This window comes from Megalops cyprinoides, chromosome 10 (assembly GCF_013368585.1).
Source record: "Megalops cyprinoides isolate fMegCyp1 chromosome 10, fMegCyp1.pri, whole genome shotgun sequence".
NCBI classification, from domain to species: domain Eukaryota; kingdom Metazoa; phylum Chordata; class Actinopteri; order Elopiformes; family Megalopidae; genus Megalops; species Megalops cyprinoides.
Window position 1 is genome coordinate 21,266,353 of NC_050592.1, and position 22,954 is coordinate 21,289,306.

General features: G+C 45.1%; 1 protein-coding gene across 1 annotated transcript; it reads right to left on the bottom strand.

Annotated features, from left to right (window-relative positions):
• Positions 1–1,121: 1,121 nt before the first annotated feature.
• Positions 1,122–21,210, bottom strand: snrka (SNF related kinase a). The gene is made up of 5 exons (XM_036539872.1): positions 20,601–21,210; positions 9,713–9,854; positions 4,799–5,011; positions 4,187–4,321; positions 1,122–2,420 (listed from the first exon to the last, which is right to left on the bottom strand). Exons 1-5 carry the CDS (start codon positions 21,187–21,189, stop codon positions 1,139–1,141), a joined length of 2,361 nt encoding a protein of 786 aa, XP_036395765.1. The 5' UTR covers positions 21,190–21,210; the 3' UTR covers positions 1,122–1,138.
• Positions 21,211–22,954: the final 1,744 nt, after the last annotated feature.

Sequence of the window (22,954 nt, forward strand, 5' to 3'; positions counted from 1 at the left end):
CATAGAGACTTAATTTAAATTGACAAATGTAACCAGTTTCATCTGGAAGCTGGAAAGAAAAACCCAAGCTGATCTTAGAAATGACACCTGCCTTGACTTTTTTAAGCTCTCTCCCTACTATGAATATTTCTGTAACAGCAAGACACAAAGTCTGGGTATTTCAAATAAAGGTCAAACTGTCATTCAGTTGTCTAGCATACACTTGCTGGGTTACACAATTTAGTAAAATAAAATGCTGTTTGTAAAGAAATAAAATGCATTGGCTAAAGTTGTTTACTGGCGCTTAAAACATAAACCCTTTCAGCCTTCAAATGCGATTCAGTGCGAGATTATGAGGTAAAAATCAAACAAATTTTGATATTGTAATAGCGATTGTCTGTGTGCAGAATGAAGTAAAAGCACTTCTCAGACAACATTGTCCTTCGGGGCAAAATACACTGTTATATTTTAACATCTTTAGCTAAAACATTTTTATAAACATTTTCTTTTGATTCTGGTCATTTAATTTAAGACTTGACAGTGGAAAGGATCTCTACAGCTTTTCCATGGTCATCACTCATATTAATCTGAGTCTTTGCCATAATCATCTCTGTCTGGCACATGCCTTACTCTCAGTGGATGCGTAGCATCATCAGGGCTCAATTTGTTTAGACTGAGTGAGTCTATTGTAAGTGCTTGCCCAGAGACTACTGCACCATCTCCTTTCTTTACACAAAGTTTGGTCTTTTTAATTTTCTGTGTACTGTAACGACTCCCTACCCCTGGCTGTTGTGACCCAGTCTTTACAGTACACTCTTTTAAAAGTCCAGATTCTTCTAAATAAAACTGAGTTCTAACTCCTGTGACATTAACACAAATAATTTAGCAGGCGAAATAAAAAGATTGTGAAATTAAAAAAAAAAAAAAAAAAAAGCAAGCGAAAGATCGAGACAAAACAGTATGTACAATAAAAACAGAAAGGCAGCAGTATGCTCCTCTTTGTTCACAGTAGATCCCTCTGAGGAAAGTAAAAATACATGGCAAGTAACACAAATGAGGATGATTAAGACAGTGGGGATGGTGAGGTCATTCAAAGCAGCTGGAAGAGCGCTATCGTCAGTCGTTTGCTACAGACGGGGGGGGGGGGTGAGGTCGACTCTCAGATGACCTGGCAGCAGGTGGGCGGGGCGGCTCCGCACAGCGGGCGGTCCTGGGGGTTACGCTGGATGTTGACAGAGATGGTTCTGTCGCAGAGAGGGAGCTCCAACACGCCATGCTTCAGGTTGAAGGCGGCGCTCTCCCGTGCCAGGTCCAGCGCCTTCAGGGTGGTTTGGTCTGGGTACGAGTCGAGCCCGGGGCCGGCCAGCGGGGGCACGTCGAGGCTGCCACTGGAGCCGACGCACATCCGCCAGGAGGACCTCTCCTGCAGCCTGATGCCGGAGAAGCTCTGACGGTCCAGCAGGAAGCGGCCCATCCCTGCCCCGCCCACCCCGCTCAGGCTGTGGAGCTGGGAGCTGAGACACAGGCTCATCAGTTTCAGACTCTCCACCACCCCCCCGACGGTCCTGGAGGAGCGGGACGTGGAGCCCGATGTGCTGCTGCAGCTTCGGCTGGAGCAGCAGGAGGGGCTGCCCTGTCCTTTGTTCCCGCCTCCTCCCCCGCCCCCTCCTCCACCCCCGCCCCCTCCCCCTCCCCCAGGTGGACTGCCCCTGTCCGGCCCCGTGCTGCCCTCCCCCGGGGGCTTGCTCTGCCCTCCCCCACCTCCGCCGCCCCCGCCACTGCCCCCCTCGCTGCTGTCCCGCCGGTTCCAGCCATAGGCAAAGCCGGTGTCCTTGTCCAGCCGGCGCCGGTGGCTCTCTGAGTCATCATCACTGGTCTCAGAGCTGGAGCAGCTGGAGCCGCGGGTCTGGCTCGTCCGCCGCTGGAAGCGCTTGTGGGGCGTGGCCGGGGACGCCATGTTCTTCAGCCGGCTCAGCTTGGGCGGCAGGCTCTCCGCCACGTCGAAATCGTCGTCCGATTCGCCCTCCTCCTCGAAGATCTGGTTGAGGACGGGGGCGCTCTTACGGGACGGCAGCCGGTTGGGGACGGACGGCTTGCGCCGCAGGATCACCTGGGTGGGCAGGGGGGACGGCTCGTCTTCCTCCTCCTCGTCTTCCTCCACTCGGAACAGGCAGGTGCGCTGCTGGCCAGGGGCGGGGGCTGTGGCCCCCCCTGACTTCAGCGAGCTGGTCGGCGGGAGGGCGGAGGCCAGCGACGGGACGGGGGGCTCGCTGGGCTCCTCACGCCGCCCCAGGTCCAGCAGGCCCCTCCCACGATGCCCGTTCAGTAGGTTCTCTGTGCTGCGGGCAGGGGACTGAGGACCGCCCCCATGAGAGATGGACGAGGCGGCCAGACTATCCTCAATGTCCTGGTGCATGTCGATCTTCGTCGGCCACGACTGCCTGCATATGACAACCAAAGAAAATATTTCTCTACAGTATGCTTCCAAGAACTACAGGACAAGTGCCATTTCAAGACACACATGGCTACATACCCATACAACAAAGATCAAGGTCCTAACAGCAAAGAAACTAAGCTAAAGTCCACTACTGAAACCACAGCCAGTTTCATTTCTGCAGTACAATCCCCTAGAGGTCAATAAGGAGCGGTATTTGGTGATACACACTTTCATTTCAGCTATGTTTTGAGTATGGGGACTAAGCCCTCCACTGTGGGTAGAGTGGGAGGAAACTACAGACCAGCCACCTTTCACACCGAGTGGTAAAAGCATCTCCCTGTGGTCCACTGCTCTACCTGAACAAGCCAGTACAAAAAAATAAATAAAATGAAGGCACACCCATGCCCTGCAGCACTGTCTAGTCACGGAAGACATCAGACAGAGAAACCTTTTTCATTTCAGAGAAAACAGTCATGGGCTCCATCAAGGTTGTTCTGTGTGTTAGTTTGTTCAGTGGGTAAACAGAAAGTGGAGGTCTTTGACACTCTTTGACACTGCACAAACAGCAACAGCACAAACCACAAAGGCAGTTATGGCAGCATTCATCTCACTGGAGCCTGAGACAGACTTTACAGGCTTAGAGGCTCCAATCAGCAGCGACAAAAAGAACTGAAGAGTGAACCCCTCCCCATTCGCAGACACCCCCCCCCCCCCCCCCCCCCAATCCAACAGATCTGCCTGCTGCAACCTCTGAATGTCTGCGTTAGAGATCAAAATGGCTAAAAAGCAGCCACATCAGAGCTGCGGGATCCACACTGCTGTACAAAGCCATCCAACTGTACAAAACCACACAGCTCTACCCTTCCTATATAGCAAAGCCATTCTGTGTGAATGACCTACACATTTACGATGTCCAGGCCAGCAATCAGGCTTATTTTACTTAAAAAAAAATACTGTTTGTAAAGTCTTTACCTACAATCATATCCCTCCATACACAATATGTAAATATAAATGTTAATTAAAATATCAAAACACAATCTTTAATTTCCTTCATTTTCTTTGAATGGCTAGCTCTGATACCTGTTATGATAGAATGAGACTGTGAGGACAGTTTTAGAGGTTGCACAGTCATGACACAGAGATGTGTCTTACTAATGACTGAAACACTGAAGAAAGCTACTGAGCTTTACAAAAAAAGAAAAAAATCTCTCTCTTACTGCCAAGTTCACTTTCTGTGCTCTGAATGTTTTATTATATTGCATTATGGACCGCTTGCCCTGCAGTTAAATGTGATATTTCTTTTAGAGTGACAAAGTGCACCACGTGAAACTGCTCCTACGGGAAACACGGGCCTGACAGAGCTCTATTTGTCAGTACAAATTTGAGTAAATGCTCCGCTCCAGAGAAGCACACAATGCCTAAAAATCTTAGGTCTCTCAAAATCAATTACTGTTGTGTCCTTTAAACATGTCAAAGTCAATGACGAACACTTTAGAGCTTACAGGATGGAACGGTCACTATATAGTCACTCCAGAGTTGTCCTTTTCTGGAGCACACCTTGTGAAGTTACAACTACACCAAGACATCCAGCATAATGTTTAGGTGTACAATTTGTCAGAAAATAAAATTATCATATGTTAAAATGAGTCTGTTTGAGGCATTAAAAGTGGGAAAAGTCATGAGGCTATTCTTGGACAATGTAAACAACCACAGACATGGATTTCCTATTATGTTTTAGGGAGTATAGTTGACAAGTGATGGGGTGATTACCTGAACTGGGCCTTGATGTTGCTGGGGCTGGAGGAACGGGTCTGGATCTCCTTCTCCTGTTTCTCTCTGAGAATCCTCTCCGCCAGCAGGAAGTACGTGGCTGTGATGTGGTCGTACTTATTTGTCTCCAAGGCCCTGATGAGGAGCAGAAGACAAGGGAAGAGGTTGAGAAAGAGGGGGGGTGACAGTGAAAGAGAGAGGGGGCCAGGAAAGAGCAAAGTAAACAAAGGGGAAATCAAGAAAATGAGAAAGACAGAACAGGTAAAAAATAATATTTTGAAATGGCAAGATGGTCAAACTAACCCACAACCTCAGCATCAGCTACTCAACCAAGCGTTTTCACACCCAGCTATTGAACTGTGCTCATCCTCAGGAACGGCCAAGTTTATTCCACTCTCTCACTGTCTCTGACTGGGATGACACCATGAGTCTCACCACACTGATAGACTTGATACTGTACGCTATTGCACACGAGATGCAATAGTTTCAATAGTTGAGCAATACGCTCAACAAGAGGGAAGAAGCAAGTCCAGCGCAGGGAAAGAGATGGAGTCAGCCACAGAGGGGTGGAGCTACAGGTTAAGTTAAAGATCGCTGGGCAGTGCCTCTTACTCGATGATGGCTTCCCGGTCAGCAATGTCGCCCAGGACCATGCGCTGGATGATGCTGTTGTGCTCCTCCTCGGACAGGTGCCTGTGGGACACCAGCGGAGTGCTGTACTTGGTGGCGGGGGAGGGGTCGACGCCCTGCAGCCACGCGTGCTCCTCGATGGCCTCGAGCGAGGCTCGGCGTTTCGGGTCTCGCTGCAGCATGCGGTCAATCAGGCTGGGGGGGGGAGAGCAAAGTCAGGCAACCGCCATCATCACTAAAGATCTGAGGATTCTGTTTACCACAGATGGAATTTCCTGTTTAAGACAAGAAAACAGCCAATTTCCCCCATATAGATATTGCTACTTCAAATACGACATGAAGATAATACACACTGCTCCGATTTAGTTGGAGTCTTACTCCAACACCACACAGATTTTTTTTCTTTTTGCTGCAAGTCACAAAATGGCCATTATACTGTGGGGTTCTTATTTTGAAATGACTCTGTGCATATCCCCTGATCTTACATGTGGACTGGCTGGTGCAGGGAGTTAGTGAATATGATAAAATATCCAGGTGATTTAGGGACCAGTGCATCTGCACAGCATTTACTACAAAAGCCATCATCTGGAAACCAGAAAGGAGGCGGCAAGGAGAAACAAAATGGATTTGTACACTTCTTACATTTATCTAGGTGTCTGTACAGTACCCTCGGGTAGCGATTAGAGGTGCAGGTGTAGACTGAGCAGTGCATTGAACTATGGAGCTGTATTTATGTGTAAGTTCGTCCGAGGAGAAGCTGCTGCCCACTGTAGCTGTGCTCCTAACATTCTAAAATGAAGCACATTTCAAATCTGGTGCTTGATGGCAAGATAAAACATAGTAAGCCTGCCTCAGATACACATGATGCGTTTTCCCTACAAAGAAACCCAAAGCTTTTCATGAGATGGATGTATGGTGTAAGATTCATGCCAGCAGTGGAATTGTTTCATGAGTCATGTTGAAAAGAATTTTCAATTCTCCACTTCAGAAAATAAGACAAAGATTGTAGAAATTTAAACGATACATCCATTGGCTTAAAGACTGTAGTTTTACATTGAGATAATGCATTTAAAATAATTTCTCTGTTTACCCTGCTGAGCTTGAAGATTAGATAAAGGTCACCCATAAGTAAACTAACCCCAGCTCTTCAGTAGATGTAGCCTTCATGGCTGTTGACATGACTGCACAAACACAGACAGACATAACAATACCCCATCAGACCTCAAGGCTGAGCCTACAAACTGAATAATACAGGATACTTGAGAGATAAAATGGACACTGATCAGCTGGTTTATGAATATGTGGGGACAGCTTTAGATTATAAATTCAACATGTGTCTGAGCCACAATTATTTTCAACACGCTTAAAAAAATGCTAGTGTAGCAGATATACAGCTGACAAACCACTCTCAACTCAAATCAACCTCAGGTACTTTACTTTTGGGGAAAAAAGAATATTATGCAGTTAAAACAAACTTTCAATGTTATAGATCCCTGGATACCACCCTCCCTACAGTGAGCCTAATACCTCTTGACTACCAACCAATGACCCAGAAAACATTCTGAAGACTGTATGGCCACACCTCTGGCATCCAGAGTGAACCAGGTCTCCATTCAGATTACAGCCAACACTGTACTTTGAACTGACATTCATTTTTACATATTCCACCATGAAATATTCATGGGCTGCACAAACCCATTTCAGGATTTGAGACCACACACATGCATTACAGAGGAAGTCAATAATGAATAACATTTCACTGTGATAAGAGTTGTTCTATCAATATCGGCACTCGGTTGCTCCAACAATTGCTTAGACAGGCAGGTGAGATGTTTCCTGCAAATTCACACTGACGTTTACTCCCCTCCTCCTCACACACACCTCGCCCTGAGGAAAACTGAACACATGTATTTGCAGCTGAAGTCATATTTATCATTTACTCCTGCATGACATACCTGCATTACTCCTGAGAACAGACTTACAGGGCCGGTAGTCAGGGATATGTCATGAACTCCAAAATTAAACCATGCAGTCTGTGCACATCTGTGTGTGTGTATGTGTGTGTGTGTCTGGGTGTGTTTAAGCTGGACTGCTTCATCTCTCAGGGGTGAGGAATGGAACTTCTTGTACATTTTTCAGAATGATCAAGCAATACCTGCAGGACGTAGGCTTGTGTATAATGACAAACATCTTTATTAACATTTCAGAGACCAAGAGCTTCCCTCTCCTTCCAGTGTATCCCCCCTGTTGGGCCATTCTGAAGTCATCTTTACACAATTATGCTGGACTCGTGACCCCGTCTCCTCTACAGGAGAAAAAAATGTATCAAAATTCACTGAATATTGTTTTTATGATGACACTCACATTAACACCAGTGTTGAAATAAACATTAGCGCCAATATTCTAGACTAAAAATAGACCCTTGTGGCTGAGCTGGTGGAATGGCAAGCCTTGCAGGAACCAGAATCAGACCACAATTTGGGAACAAAGACCAAAGGAATTACGCACAGACAAAAGGTATGTTTCCCAAGAAATGTGTTCCCCATGTCTAGACCCTAACACAATTCTGAGGAAAGCTTTGTGGGGAGAGGGAAGAAAAAAAAAATCAATTTATTCTGCATGAATCATCCTGCCTCTGGAAAAAGCTTTACACACAGAGCTCTAGTCAACATGTGCATACATGTGGAAGGAGCGCCAGTTACACTCTGACTCAGACAGAGATGCTTATTTCCTTCACAGCAGCGCAATTCACATCAGTGAGAACTGTGGAGGGGGGGGTCATAGCAGCCGCACACTGGATGCTCTAGAGGCTGCTCGTTTTGATGTGAAACGCAGTGAGTCACTGGGAACATATGTGAATGACATTAATCTGGGAGGAACTTAAAAGGGAACAACAGTGACGCTGTCACACGATGGTCTGCAAACAGGAAATGACACCGTTTCCATCCAGAGCTCTTATCACTGAGGGAGAGCGACAGCAGGACACAAAAAAATGCAGATTTTTCTCTGACAGAAGCAGCTGTTGATGCTTCAATACGCTGTGTCCTACTACAAGAAGCGGCTTCTGTCACTCAGCCGGGACACACTTGAAGCAGTGGAAACAGAAAGCAGACACTCCTGAGGACAGAGGCACTTCAGAAGAGCTGAGAGAAAAAGACCTGATAGAGCCGAGACTCTTCAGGACAGACTCATCACAGCAGAAACTCTTCAGGACTCACAATGGGTTTAATGTGGAGCTGCAGATCATTTCAGCATCAGTGTACAAGGCCCATTTTGGCATCAGTGTATGAGGATGGGACAAGCACTGGACTGGATGGCAGATAGGTCAAATCCAGAGCAAGACAAAACAAAGTACTTTACCTTAATGCCCTGGATAAAACTACGTATCAACAAGGGTGGTTAGGAAGGAAAAATTTAATGGCAGTATTTACTCCTGTCACATAAATGCCTTAATTATTCAACTCTGCACACTCCCGATTTTTTTTTCTCCAGTAAGCAGACACTTTGAGCTGAATACTTTTTAGAATAACTTCAAACTGAGTGAAAAAGATCCAGCCTGCATTTACAGTCTTAAAAAGTAACATGGATTGAGTTATATGATTACTAGAAAAACCAACAATTGCACAAGCAACTCAATGTTTGCTATTAATAAAGGTTTTTTTTCTGCTGTGTGCTAGGCTCACATACCAATACCTTGCACCCACACCCAGCTGATATGCTTTGCACCTTACAAATATGTTTACAGTGTTTGTTTTCATATCTCTTTGCCCACAAGTATTTAGCCCAGCTCCATAAGCACACGCCGAGTTAGCTAATGGTATCAGTTGCTTTACAAGTGTTTGTCAAGCTGATATGGTTTCTACCCATCTAATATTAGTAAGTCAGACAGAGATGGCTAACTTTCAGCATGAAGTACAAAATGGCTAAACGAATATTAAGATGGCCTTGTATAATAGCCAGCTGTCTAGCTAGCATTATTTTCTTTTTGGTCATTTAGACCTCAGTGATTTGAGCTCCTTAGCATGAAGCAGATCAGACATATACACCCACACAGTGCATGGGATCTAAGAACAGGATGAGCTGTCAGCCATAGCTCCTTTTAAAAAAGCCAAGACTGCATTTCTTTTTTTAAAAAAAGAAAAGCATTCTAAAAGTGTTCTGAATTTATAATTCACTTTGAGTAATACTGCTGAATATGTTCCTGAATATTCTAATATGCACTAAATAATCAATATCTAAACACATTTAGTAACCCTATACATACCCAGCCTATGAGGTCTTAAGGCAAATATTTAAAAAATCTCTCCAAAAGCAGATACTACTTTCACAACACCCTGAGGGGCCCCGTTTCAGTATTTCATCAGACAATAACATTACCATATTTATTAAAGTCAGCAGCAACAATAACAAACCCACTGATAATTCAGAGGTGCGGAAATAAATTTAGCTTCTTCCTCAATTATTAAGACTGCAAAGGAATTCCATTTTGATAAAGCAGTGTGGATGGTGGTGGGGGATTTGCATATCATAATGAGCAAATCTACATCTAACAGACCCAGTGACTACGCCACATAACCTTTTATTTAGGGATAAAAACGTTAAGAAAACAACTGCTCCATGGAGGTTTCTTTAGTGTGGTATCGGAGGAGGTGTATTTGAGAGAGGAGAGGGAGGAGGAGTGGGTGGAAGAGAAGGCGTCAGTGGGAGAGGAGAGGTAGGAGGAAGGACTGGTAGGAGAGGTGGAGCTGCCTGCTGGACTCTATTACAGTGAAAGCTCAAACATTGTTACCCCATTTACACAGAAACTCATATACATCTTTACTACCCACCCCCACACCAAAATGTCTTTTCCCCATGTGATGGTTCATCTCCAGTCGAAGACCCTGTGGAACTCACTCTTTGCAGGCACTGGAGACGTGGGGGGGCACAGTGTACTTGCAGTCCATGATCATGGTCAGGGTCTCGCTGTCATTGGCCTCCTGGAACGGCGGCTGTCCGCACACCAGCATGAAGAGGATCACACCCAGACTCCAGATATCTGCGGTGGGGAGAATCAAGAGCCACTTTCAGAGGGGAGGGGGGGGAGACACAGTAGCCTGATGCAAAGCAGTACAAGGTATACAATCCTCTCCACAACCAGCAACATTATCGATGAGGCTCAACAAAAAAAAAAAAAAAAAAGCAGCTCGCTTGATAAAATTTATATGATTGCAAAAGCCTTAAAATCACCTATTTAGTGTTGTTAACAATTGCTCTGTGTGTGTTAAGCGCATGTTGCAATGTTTAGCTTTTCACTGAAGGGGTACTGAATATCAAAGACCCCTACACTGCCCTGCCCCAACAGCCAGCCACATTGCCTTCAGCACTTCTCTGCCCTCACGTCTCGCCTCCATGCCCAGCCTCATTACAGACAACACAGCTCCACCTCCCTGCCTCACCCCAGTGACCCCACTGGAAAGGAACAGCAAAGGACACAAACATAAAAAAAAGAAATCCCTGGTCTGTTCCTTCAAGCAGCACTTGACACAACAATAAGGTCCTGAGTTTCCTGTGCCGTCTGAGGATTTTACTTAAAAATCTGCCATAAGCTTAACTGACATTAGAAATAAAAAGCAAATGGGTTTTCATGCCGAGCAGAAGAAAAAAAGGTTTTTCAGAAGCTACTGGTTTTGATACTTAAAAGCTTGAAGCCTTATACGTGCTGTAAAAAAATGACAATTTCAAAAATATTACTGTAATAAAATGACAGGGTTTACACGTTGGAGTGTTATTGAGAGTGCTCTACAAAGGTACACTGTGTCACGATGTGATCAAGGTGACAAAGCCAGCGCATTTCTGTCTCAGGGACAGAAGGTAGCAGCCAAAGGCTGGCTCAGCACGACTCCAGTAAAACCCCATCACAGTCAGCGTGTGAGTGTGCTGTATACCTCAGGCTATGCAAACATATCAGAGATCTGACATTTATTTTTCTAGACCCCAGGGACCGCCTCCCCGAACCCGAAACACACACACGCGCACACACAAACGCGGACGCACATACAAACACACACTCCGTGCTGCTGTTTATCAAGGATGTCATTAAGACAGATAAAATATCCCAGAGAAAAATTACAATCTGTGCAATCCCCTGACCTTTTCAGCTGTTGTCATGGAGACGTTTGCAGAGACTTTCTGTAACTGTCATTCTTCTCCTCTCTTATTTCATTTCTTCCTGAATTTAGAAGGGGCTTCAGGTTCTGCCCCAAGCAGCTTCTCTCCCCCTAAAAAGGGATCCTGGCTCACTGCAGGGTATCCTATCTAATTCTCATACTTAAGGTATATGTGTGTGTGTGCGCATGTGTCTGTGCGTGTGTGTATGTGTGTGTGCGCGTGCGTGGATTTTGGGGTTGTTGCCCTTGCTAGGCTTCAGGGCTGTTGATATACCCGATGAGAGGGCATGAGTCCCAGAGCGCCTGTGAGAGCAAAGGATGGTACTGCCCAAAGGTAAACAGTCACAGCTGCTGTGGTTCCTGCTCTCTCCTTTGCTTCCCCTATATGTATTAAAACAGCTCAGCTTTTTCTTGTTTTGTGTCAGCAACTCCTGAAAAGGTGACATTGTATAAAGTGAAACCACTAAGGGCTTGCTTTGGATGTAATAAGAAGGGCAGCTCCCACATAGGTGCAGTAATTTTTCTTATTGTCATTCTGTTTTGTGTGCGCAAGCAGAAAAGTGTGAATGTTTACATGAGCTTCACAAACTCCTGGACAGATAGGTGTAACAATGGCTGCTGCTGGAAACAGAACCACACTGGCTAAGACTGAATGAGCCTAATTCTCCCTGTTTATGACAGAATTCTGACAAGGCAATGATAGGCACTGCCATACCACCTGAAAAACACAAAGCATCCTACCGCTACGCAATAGCATTGGTGGGAGAACCACCCTCTGCGTTCCTGCATACAGTGGGCCAACGGACAAAAATGTCCTTTTTCATTATTTATTTTTATGACTTCTCTTAATGCAACTGTGTTTGGAGTCGCCAACTATGCATTGGGCTCGTCTCCGCGCAACAACCTCTGCGGTCACACATGAGCACTGGTGAGATACGACTGCAATCCTCTGATGTACCTGTGTACAGCCCACAACCATTTTTCACACTATAACACACATGATGCACCGCAGTGAAGTGGGTGCCAATCTGATGATAGGCGAGCCTCTTCTGATGTCATCTAAACAGCCCGTAGAGACTAGATGACTCACAGGGAGCCTGAGAGCAGTGATATGAGGAAACCGTGGGTGACCAGCCCACCCCTATCCCCAGTGGAAGAAAGCTGATTTTTTCCGCTGCCGTGGGCTCCTGGCATCATCTTCTGATGACATGGCTGGGGCTAAACTCAGGTTACAGGGTTCAGCCTGCACTCAAGACAAGCATCCTCACCACTTTACTAAAGCAAGTACTGAAAGGGTTAAATATCTGCACTCCCCGCTAGAACTGCAGTGACAACTCTGAGCACCAGCTAATCTCTGAATGTCAAAAACACAAATACAAACGGGCTCTTGGGTGTTCAACGCACCTGGACAGAGCCGGCAGCTGGGAGAGCCCTTCAGACACAGTCCCCTCTCGTGAGACAATGGCTCTGTCACTTGGTGGTCTGTGGTGGCAGCACTGAAGAACCACCTCCTTGCTTTCTGACACACCAAAGCCATCGCCATCACACACATCTGCTGCCCTATGCACATGAGCTGCTCCGAACCCTCTCTCCTCACTCACACACTCAGAAACAGAAGCGCAGAAATGCACACCTCCGCAAGCACAGCTTACACAGAGGACACTTTACACTACACAGAAAAGCTTTCAGTGAGAACAGGCCTACAGGAGGGCAGGGGCATGGAAGCAAGATGAAGGACACCTCGTAACTCCGGCACTCTTCTATAACATTAGTATGAATCAGCATGGCTGTCATTGGGGACCCAAAGCTGCGTTTGAGAGAATTACCGTGACAGAACCATGAAAGCTGCCGCCTTCAAACTGAATGAGCACTGAAAAGAAAATTTACTGTCTTGCCTGCCCATTCTTGCATTAAGTACCAGAATGCTCCTGGACCATGGGTTCTAAAACTGTTTACCTCTGAAAAGCAATCTAGCCATTCTAATTACATAGCCAATTCATCTGTGTCGCTGAAAACATCAGCCAATTGATCTAGAAGGCCTAAATAATGCACTGGGACAACCTTAACGAAACACAGCGTCTCCTCTTCTAAGAAGCGACACAGGCTGTCCTTTTTTGCTCTGTGCTGTAGTGACTTCAGAGCAGAAGGGAAGAACACTGACCTGAAAAAGCACTGGAATGGACCAGCATGCACTATGTTTCCTCAGACTTTGTGCACGTCCTTGTGTGTGCACATTTATTAGTGTGTCCACAGCAGGTGTGCCCAGAGTTTCAACAGATAGAATCACTGAGCGCCCTTAATTTAAATAAACTCCTAACCAATCAACATCATGGGCCCCTTACTGGGGATCTTGGTTCTGTTCAGAATGCTACCCGAAACATTCACCATACTCAAAATATCCCCTCTCACTAAAACTGCACCTCTCAGTTTCTGTTCCTCGATACCTCTGACACTGCATTGCTAAGCTTCCAATAGACCTCTCACTGAAAATGTCTCTCTAAGCTATCTCCAGCCAACCAAATCAAAAATGTTGAGACCTTCAGCTTCACATCCAACTAAACACTTTTCAATAAAAAAATCACAGGACGCCCCATTTGACTGCAGGAAAACAGGAGCTATCACAAATGTGACTATGCAATGCGGTATTCAAGCAAGGCCGAGACAATCCTTCTCAGCAGTGTAGCTTACTAATGCTTTAAAGGAGGACTGGAGCATAATTCCACCAACTCCCTATCAGAAATTAGTAGACTGTCTTCCACAAGGCATTGAAGCAATTATTATGGCCAAACACAGACCAACATGGCATTCACTTCTGGGAACAAAGACATTTTACTCTAAACTAACTAATATCACAATCACATCCAAGAACTTGTACATTCATCTATCCATCAGAATCACTTCCAAGGGCCTGCATATTCAGCTGCACATCATTACCCATCAAATCCAAGAGCAGAGCTGCGAAGTGCAGCAGTGCTGTGGGGCTGCTCTCACAGGCTGCTCCTTTAATGGCTTTTTAAAAGCAGTCTGGTAGCGCTGCAGGAAAGGCACCAACAGGCTGTTTCTTTAATGCATGTACCACTCCATCTGTTTGCCCGGGTTTCATTCGGAAAGATGAACCACAAAACTGAGCTTCCGGCCATAAAGACACCCTGACAACCTATAATTTAGATGAAATGATGATTGATTTCAAATGTGCTCACGCCACAGCAATCCACTGGTTAAATCATAAAGGCTTACGACTAAAACTTGGAAAATGTTGGAGAGGAACTGTCTGAGTATTTAGATGTGGGGGCATATGCTCTTTAATGAACTAGATTCTGTATTGTACTAGTGAAAAGACAAAAAATTTTATACATTAGTTATGTTATACAATTGTAATGTTATATTGACAAAAGGTTTCATATATCCATATGACATCATTTATGCTAATCTCTTCACTATTCATGTTTCTCAGGTTCTTCAGTTATATCCATCACATGAGCAATGGGATGCATATTTCTTATCAAACATCTGTCAGTAAATATGGATATTTCATTCAAATTGTCTCATTTTATGCTAATGCCATAATATTTCTGTTTAAACTCAGGGACATAATTATACTAGTCAGTTAACTGATGTATTTTTTGTTTTATATGATGTAACAGCGCAAGTACTGATGTCATTAGTAATTTGTATGATGTCATTACTGATCAGTCCTGTGTAACAGAGTCATTGGGATCTCAGGCTAGACAAAGTCTGTCAGAGCAAGGCTGCATGAGAAGAGGTTTACTCCAAAGGATGTAGGAGTAAGTAAAATATGCAAGCAGACAATGTTGCAAGTTTAAGGAACGAAGCTCATAAGAGCAGTGTCATACCATTGAGGAAACAAAAGGTCGGATAATTCTCAGTTCTACTTCTTGATCTTTACTCCAAAGCCTGTCTGGAATTTTGCGTTTTTAATTCTTCCTCTGCTGATGTGATATTCTCAATAACAGTGCAGTGTTGATGAGGGAGACAGAGTGTAAATGCACCTAAGGCACTTCATTTCTGGGGTCAGGAAGAGCAGAGCGTTCTTGGGCCCGCGACCTGTGGCTGACCCCGAGCTGCTTCCTGGAGGGCTGGCCCGATTTTCACGGTCTGTGGGGTATCAGCGGCCGGTGGGCAGCTGGCATTCCGTAGCAAGCGCAGGCCCACTGTGAGCGCTGCAGCCTGCCTCTTTTCAAACATGACATGCCGCAGTGCAGGTTACATGCTCTTCACGCCTCTGTAAACGCACCAGAGGGCATCAGTGACACCTGAGGAAGCAGAGGTGGAGAGCGCAGGGCTTTGTGTGGGAAATCAAGCTCGAAATTTTCTTCTGTCTATCAGCAGTACCCTGTGCCAGACCGTCCCCGTTACTCCCTTACCTGCAAATACCAGACTCTGAGGAGAGCTGAGCACTCATCTGAGGCATCACCACCTCCCCTACTCCCCTTGACAGTCCTACATGGAGCCTGGATATTTACAGAGTGCAATCGGGGAGCCATCATTCTTTCCCTCTGACTCTCTAAGAGAGGCAGAGTAAAGGAAGAGCGAATCCCACAGCCCCTCTCCGATGCCAGGGGTGGCACTGCCAGAGCTCACTCAGGCATACACAGGGCATATGTGCCACAGCGGTGGATTAATTAGCCATTTGGGGATTTGTCGCTTGGCAACTCCTGCGCCGTGTTGCATTCCCGGGTCAGTGACCATACCCAAAACAGCCCTGGGAGTCTCTGTGCTGGTGCCTGACAAAACCATGCTCTACACCAGCATGGCACATGGACCCACAGGGCTTTCCCTGCCGAAATACCAGGTGGTGCATCTAAGTGCTTTTTAGAACTGCCTGATTTTAGAATTGGCAAAAGTGCTGCCTAGATCTTGTAATTCCGCAATAATTTTAACTTGCCTTCATGCATTATTGTTATACAAGATTAATGTTACGGTTATGCATATCTGAACAGGGAGTTGCTGTGAAAACTTTAGTGAGCCCCTATGCAAAGGAATAGGTTGTAATTCATCTTTTATGCAGTTTTAGAAAAAGAACTCATCTTGAGCAAGACTGCATTCTGAAGCTTACTGATATGGGTTAGTTAATCTTAGAAGCTTGTTATAAAAGGATTCTGCAAGTTGTTACCTTGCAAGCTAACGAACAAACCGTTGCACAGGTCCATATGCTTTTGCATTCTGTAGGGCTCAGTAACATTTGACTTCTTAAGGATGACACTGTGCACTGTGAATCTGGAATGTCTGTAAAAACTGTCCTCAACAAGTTGAAGCAAAAGCCTCTATGGCATTCAGTCCACAGCACAGAAAGAATGATAAATGAATCAGATAAATTCTGAGTTCCTCAAATTCTGAGTCCCCTCTTTACTTTGACTACACTCTCACAGACCTTGGGGCCTAAGACCGAGGCAGGGAGCATGGGATCTGAACAGACCCAGGTCCAGACAGCTCAGGAAATCCATTTTGTCCATGGCCTCCAAACAACTTCAGTACCACAACACTGTGCATGAAACTCCTTATGTAACCAAGCTGTCTCCATGGCAACCCATCTGCGTCACCATGTCTGGTCCAGACAATGGTGTAAACACAGAAGCGTACCGGAGATGAAATTCAGATTATTTATAGCGCAGACTGCGAAACAGCCATTCTCTTCACACGCCCAATCATTGTCATTACTGCTCTCAAAAACTAAATTATACAATGTCATTTTTCTTCACCCAAAGGTAGGAGGAATATGCTGGAGCAAAAGACAGATTTGCTAGTGCTCCTGTGTTCAAGTTGTGACAATACACAGAACTTCTGCCCATGCCCTCTTTTGAGGGCTTTCAGTAGCCTCATATAACCTTGCCTTGAATACATCCTGTAAACTCAGCAACGTATTGAATGAGAGAGCGCGCTATTTTCCAAAATGACCTGGATACATAGTGTGATAAACAACACAGCACAATTAGCTGTTTATGTGTTGCTTATGATGTTATCGACATGTTAATACCTTTTGTCATGCGCAAACTTCATCAGGCCAAAAAAGCAAGCTGGACTGAGCTGAACTGAGCTGAGCTAAACAGAGTCGCGCACACAGAAATCCAGAAGTTTGTTCTTTGCTCTTCTGCGTTCAGAGGTAAGGTTCAACCTTAGATAGAGAGTATATTTTAAAGGCAGGGGAGGCTTCCATTTCATTCAGCAGCCTTCAGGCCAAAGTCCCTCCAGGTGTACAGCTTCCACTACAGGTGCAGATATTTAGATCTAGGATCCAGCTGCCTCCAAGTGTAGACCAGAACAATGGAACCTTGTTCAGGGCTTAGATCCAACCCTCTCCAGGTGTAGAGATTCAAGGTTTCATTCCAACCCTCTCAAGGTATAGAGATTCACAGCTCAAATTAAACCCTCTCCAGGTACAGAGATTCACAGCTCAAATTAAACTCTCACCAGGTACACAGATTTAGGGCTCAGATCCAACCCCCTCCAGGCTCAAGGCTTAGATCTAACACCACAATCTTCTCACACAGCCTGTTTTAGGAGTAGACACTGCTCACCTCAACCTGCTCCTGAACTGAGATTACATGTATAAATGCAGAGGAATGAATGCAGTCTTTGGGGGGGAGCCCCACTGATACTCCATTCACTCTTAAGCTCTAAATCACAGCATGACGCATGCTGTCTCCATTATGAAAATATGTTGGGCATTTTATCATGATTGATCGCCTTTTTCATTAGCTCAAACATACTGACATTCTGCCGCCCTTCTGGAACCATAAAAAGACTGTCAAAAAGATGCGTACAATAGATAGATATGTAGATATGTAGCAGTATTAGCAGTAATTACCACTGTTTCTCCTCCTCCATTCCAGCACTCAGTCTGCTTTTGCTCCTGAGGAAAGATGCCACTGCTGCTCTTGTCTGCACATTCTTTTGAGTTCACTCTGAGTTTGAAAGAAACTTTGGTATGTTGTCATTGACCTCAGTGACTTCAATCTCTCAGCTCAATCTTCCAAAACCTTTCCAGTTTCAAAACAATTTACTTTCAATAGTGTCAGAAACTTTGAGTTTATAGAACAACACTCCTTTCTTGTAAGACAGTCTGTACCAGAATTACAATTATATTGGTAATACTGGTTTAACTGTAACCACTTAACAGCTGCAAGTAAATGCATCCTCTTATCGCCTATTCTACAGCTGACAAATATTGATTGCTTTTCATACTTATTTTATTCAAACAACTAATATCCTATTTAGCAAGTGAACTGGCAGGATGTAACTATTGTTATATTCACATTAGTTAAATCAGTTTATTTATTTTCTTATTCCTTTTAAAGACCATATTGGCCAGGAGCTTCACAAACTCATCTCATTAAGGCTGTCTGATAACAACCTCAATTGATAATATGATTAGTCTGACTGCCTAACAGAGCAAAATGAACTATGCAGCCCACACAGCTGAAGACCAGACTGACTGGAAAGGGGCAGAAGGAAATGTAGATTGTATGCTTAATATCTGCCAGTCTGCCATGGAGCAGAGTAAGAGTACTTATTTACAGGCGATAACAGCCACAGCCACACCAGTCTGAGACTGAGGACACATGCCAATTGCTCTACAGCTTTAGCTGAATACACAAAGCACACAGTTGCTACACAGACAGCAGACCTAGTCCTTTCATTTGAATGAGGCAGTTCAAATTAGCTGTGCATGTGTCACAGTGCAACCTGAGGACTAGGGATATAATTGACACATTCTGGACTGCCGATTAGTTGATGGCTGAGAAGGATGACTGATAAATAACTTAATGAAGGATGAAAAGTGTTTTTTAGATGATGAATGTTTTTAACTGACTGGTGTACTTCTATCAGGAAAATCCTAATAACCTAATAATGGAAATAACTGAAATTGCTTTCATTTTCAATAAAATATGTTTTTAATTAAAGAGTATATGAAACTATTGAGATTTGGGGAAAACCTACATGGACTGCTCTGCTGCACTGCATAGCCTACTACAGTATCTCAAATAATCAATACACACTGATACGAAACACCTACTGGCTGATAAAAGTCATATTCCCCAACACACGGTGCATGTGCTGCTCATATTCACACAGCACCTGCTTCAGCCCAAGAGCCAGCATTTTCATACCAGCACACTGGCCTTGTTATAACATGAACAGAGGCTAAACTAAACATCTGCATTTGGCTGGCATTTCAGCTCTGGCAATTTTAAACCAATTTGCCAGCATCTGCCCTGCTAACAAAGGTGTGAAATACTGCCTTTTTTTATTGAGGTTCCACACTGACGTGTGACAACCACATGTCACGCAGACTGATTGTATCAGCAAATCATGCAGCCAGACTCTAAACACTCCTGACAGCCAGTAGCATGTGGATAAGTAAACAGCAGCATGGGCACAGGTGATCGCAGCTTTTGTGAATTCGCCATTAAATATATCCAAGGTTATTATTCAAAAAATGACTGTGGGTTCTCCGCTCCACAGACTCACACCCCCTGCTGTGGGGCGTACGTGTTCTAACTGACGGCTGCATCCCTGCCTGACGCCACAGCGACGCATAGAACATTGGCGTTTGTTTGCTCTGTATCGCCGAAAGAGAGCATCAATCAAACCCAAATGAGATTCAACCCTGAACAGCTGGCTGCAGCACAAACCCTGCATGCAATTCAAGGTCCAGAACTGATTCAGAGCCCTAAAGCCACCATGTTTACAGATGGAAATCCTTTGAAATGTGAGGACCTTCCACTGGCATGTTTGATCACAATGACAATGTCAATAAAAATGTGTAATCAGAGCTCAAGCACAAACAGATCAGTGAGGATTAACTGTTCCCCCGTCCATTGTAAATGTGGCCGTGCTGAAGACACAGTCTGCAGCCAGTAGCCCCTCTCTCCTTCTTTCCGATACTGTCGGGGTGAACGAGAGGGCGTGGGTTTCTGTGTCACATCAGACCCGTGGGAACCGAGTTTTAATACAGTACGGATGCAGCAAATGCAGCTGTGATTGCCATATGTGGTCCCCTTCCTCAAACCAACACCATTGCTGCTCACTGTCTCACTCCCCAATCAATCCAAGAAGATTCCCTTCATACACACTTCACAGCTCTGCACTGCACACAAACACCCGAGTTTAATGAAGTCACAACTTTGCTGTGAGACAAGCACATCAAAGTCCACATAGTCTAGACTGCAGCCTGCAGGGAAAATCGTTGAGGAACTTTAATTAAAAGCCTTACCAAAACAGATCTATTTCATGTCTGTAAACGCTGACCTATTGACACCCAGCCTGTGGATGCAGTTGTGCTTGATCGATACGCTGATTGATAACGTACTACATCATATACAGTGTAACCTCCCTTTCCTAAGTGGTTCAAGCCAGTTCCACGCAGATAAAAGTGGGTAAGAACTTCAGCTTTGTAAAATGACTAGTCTACACTGTGTAAGAGCCTAAGAGTGACCACTGCCAAGGTGCATGGGTGAGTCTCTGGTTAAATGGTTTAAAATTGCCCTCCCAGAGAGGGGGTCTACATGTTCTGACAGCAGGTACTCCGACTCTCTGCTGAAACTGAAAATAAGCATCTATATGGAAAGACTCAACTGATTCCCCTAGTGATCAGTGTACAAACATGCTCTCACCCACAGCTGGCGCATCATACTCGTCCCCCAAGAGGATCTCCGGGGCGGAGTAGGCCAGAGAGCCACAGCTCGTGGTCAGCTTCTTCCCTGGCTGGAATTTGTTACTGAAGCCAAAGTCCGTGAGCTTGACCAGGCCCTGCTTCTCAAAGAAGACCACATTCTCAGGCTTGAGGTCGCGGTGGACCACATGTAGCCGGTGGCAGTAGGAGATGGCGTGGACGATCTGGGCAAAGTACTTCTTGGCTTGCTCCTCGTTGAGGCCCTCCTCGTGCTTCATGATGTAGTCGAACATGTCGCCGCCATCGGCCAGCTCCAGTATCAGGTAGAGCTTGGTCTGCGTGTCAATGACCTCGTACAGGCGCACAATGTTGGGGTGCTGCACCAGCTTCATGCAGCGCACCTCCTGGAAGAGGTGTCCCGTGGCAGTTGAGTCCAGCTTGGTTTTGTCGATGACCTTCACCGCCACCTTCTCCCCCGTGAAGACATGCCGGGCTAGCTTGACCACGGCAAAATGGCCGCGCCCAAGCGTCTTGTCCAGATCGTACAGTCCAGCAATCTTCCCATCGTACCCACGCTTGAATCCTGCCATAGTCGGTGTTTCCCTGATGGGTAGGGCTGGCTGGCAGGATGGAGGAGTTCAATGGGTGAGCAGGGTGGGGTTTACTTCAGCACATCTGCTGCCAACCTGGGGCCCATGGTGCCAGCTGTCTAACGGCCCTAGAGCGAGAGAGAAGGAGAGTAACAGTCAGATATAAATAATGATTAACTCTGCTAAGACAAGAAATCTGGGCATCACTGGCACAGCACACACAAAACATGTGGAAACTGCTAATCTCCTAACATCACAGGAAAGCCTGAAAGCCATTTTTGTCAAACACGTATTCAACAGTGACCCCTCTCAGTGAAGAGCTGTACTGATTTTATCTGACTTTATCTGATTATTGCCATAAATATTCATCTTTCAATTACACATCTAATACTGCAACTACTAGTCCTCAAATACAATGTGTAAAGACACAGTAATATAGTAATACAGTAATAATTTTAAAAAAATTATACACCATTTAGGCATACTTTGGAACTTGTCTCACAAATACATATGGTATTTAAATACTACCAGCCTCATAGAGTATAGCAACATACACGCCCACTGTTATATTCAATACCAGCCTCACTGAAAAACAGCAAAAATAACATTGCTTTCCAAGTCCATTGAGGTAGATTTCCAAGGAAATTCTTGAATATCTCAGTCTACCTATCCAAGCACTCAGAATTCTTTCTCTGTGCGTCACCACCTGAGGACTGTTACACATGCCTTAACTTGAAAGCAGCTAGCCACAGCACATCTCCCCAAGGCTGGTATGTCCCACAGCTCCAGAACCGCCTGAGTGACAGCATGCTTCCATGAAGGCATTCTCCAACTCTGCCAAGATTTCCATCAGCAGCTTCATTTGCAAGGTCTGCCCTAGGCTTGAGTTATGCAATAACAGAATCGACAAGACAACACAGCCTAAGTAATGCTACATTTGCTATGCAAGGTTTTACAGAACAACATGCGTCCTACTCAGTGTATTAGGGCAAGTTCACATATGAAAGCTCCCACATGTCCTTGGATTCCTACTTGAACACCAAAGAGCAAATTCTCAGGTACCATGTTCCTGTTTTAAGAGTAAAATTTACCAAACGCCAAATGTGATTCAAATGTGGTCCACATGGTGGTTCATCTACTTGTGGAAGTAAACTCAATGGACTACTTCTGCAGCTGCTCTTTAACCCAAAAGACAATTTTGTATGGGAAAAACAATACCTTGCCAAGGCTACACTGTGTGACACAGATGTAATTCTTGATTGTAATTATTAACATACTGTATGTGACATGCTGACATGCAGATACGCTCTATTTACTGGGCAGTAAATGGAGCGTAATAGACAGTAGGGAGCACAGCTTGTAACCCTACTAGCTTGATCCCTACACAAGCCACTGCTGCTGGATCTTTGAACATGGCATTAGAGCCAGATTGCCCCACTTAATGTCCCACTGTATGTATGGATAACAATAACATGCTAAAACTGTAACACTACCAGATCAGAACAGAAAATACACTGACAGATCAGAGAATTGCTTTACAGAAGACCACTGTTGCCTGTGACAGCAAAACCTTCCACTCTTTAGAGGGTCCTAACCAAGTAAAATTAACTCTTAGTTGGATAAATGCTCTCCACAGACAGCACAGGGTTAAACTAGGCCCAGCCATCAGTGTGGAACATATGCCTGTGTCTCTGCCCATTTCCGCCTGTTAGTGAAATAAACAGACCGCACGGCTGTACAAGGGCAAAAGACCCATTTATCATGA

What these genes read in the sequence shown, in the direction of transcription:
- snrka (XM_036539872.1), bottom strand. Translation starts at nt 21,189, where the DNA reads ATGGCAGGATTCAAGCGTGGGTACGATGGGAAGATTGCTGGACTGTAC. An exon ending in GTATGATGCGCCAGCTGTGG is followed by an intron (nt 9,855 to 20,600) that starts GTGAGAGCATGT and finishes TCCCCACCGCAG; the next exon opens with ATATCTGGAGTCTGGGTGTG. An exon ending in GTCTCCAGTGCCTGCAAAGA is followed by an intron (nt 5,012 to 9,712) that starts GTGAGTTCCACA and finishes TCCCCCCCCCAG; the next exon opens with CCTGATTGACCGCATGCTGC.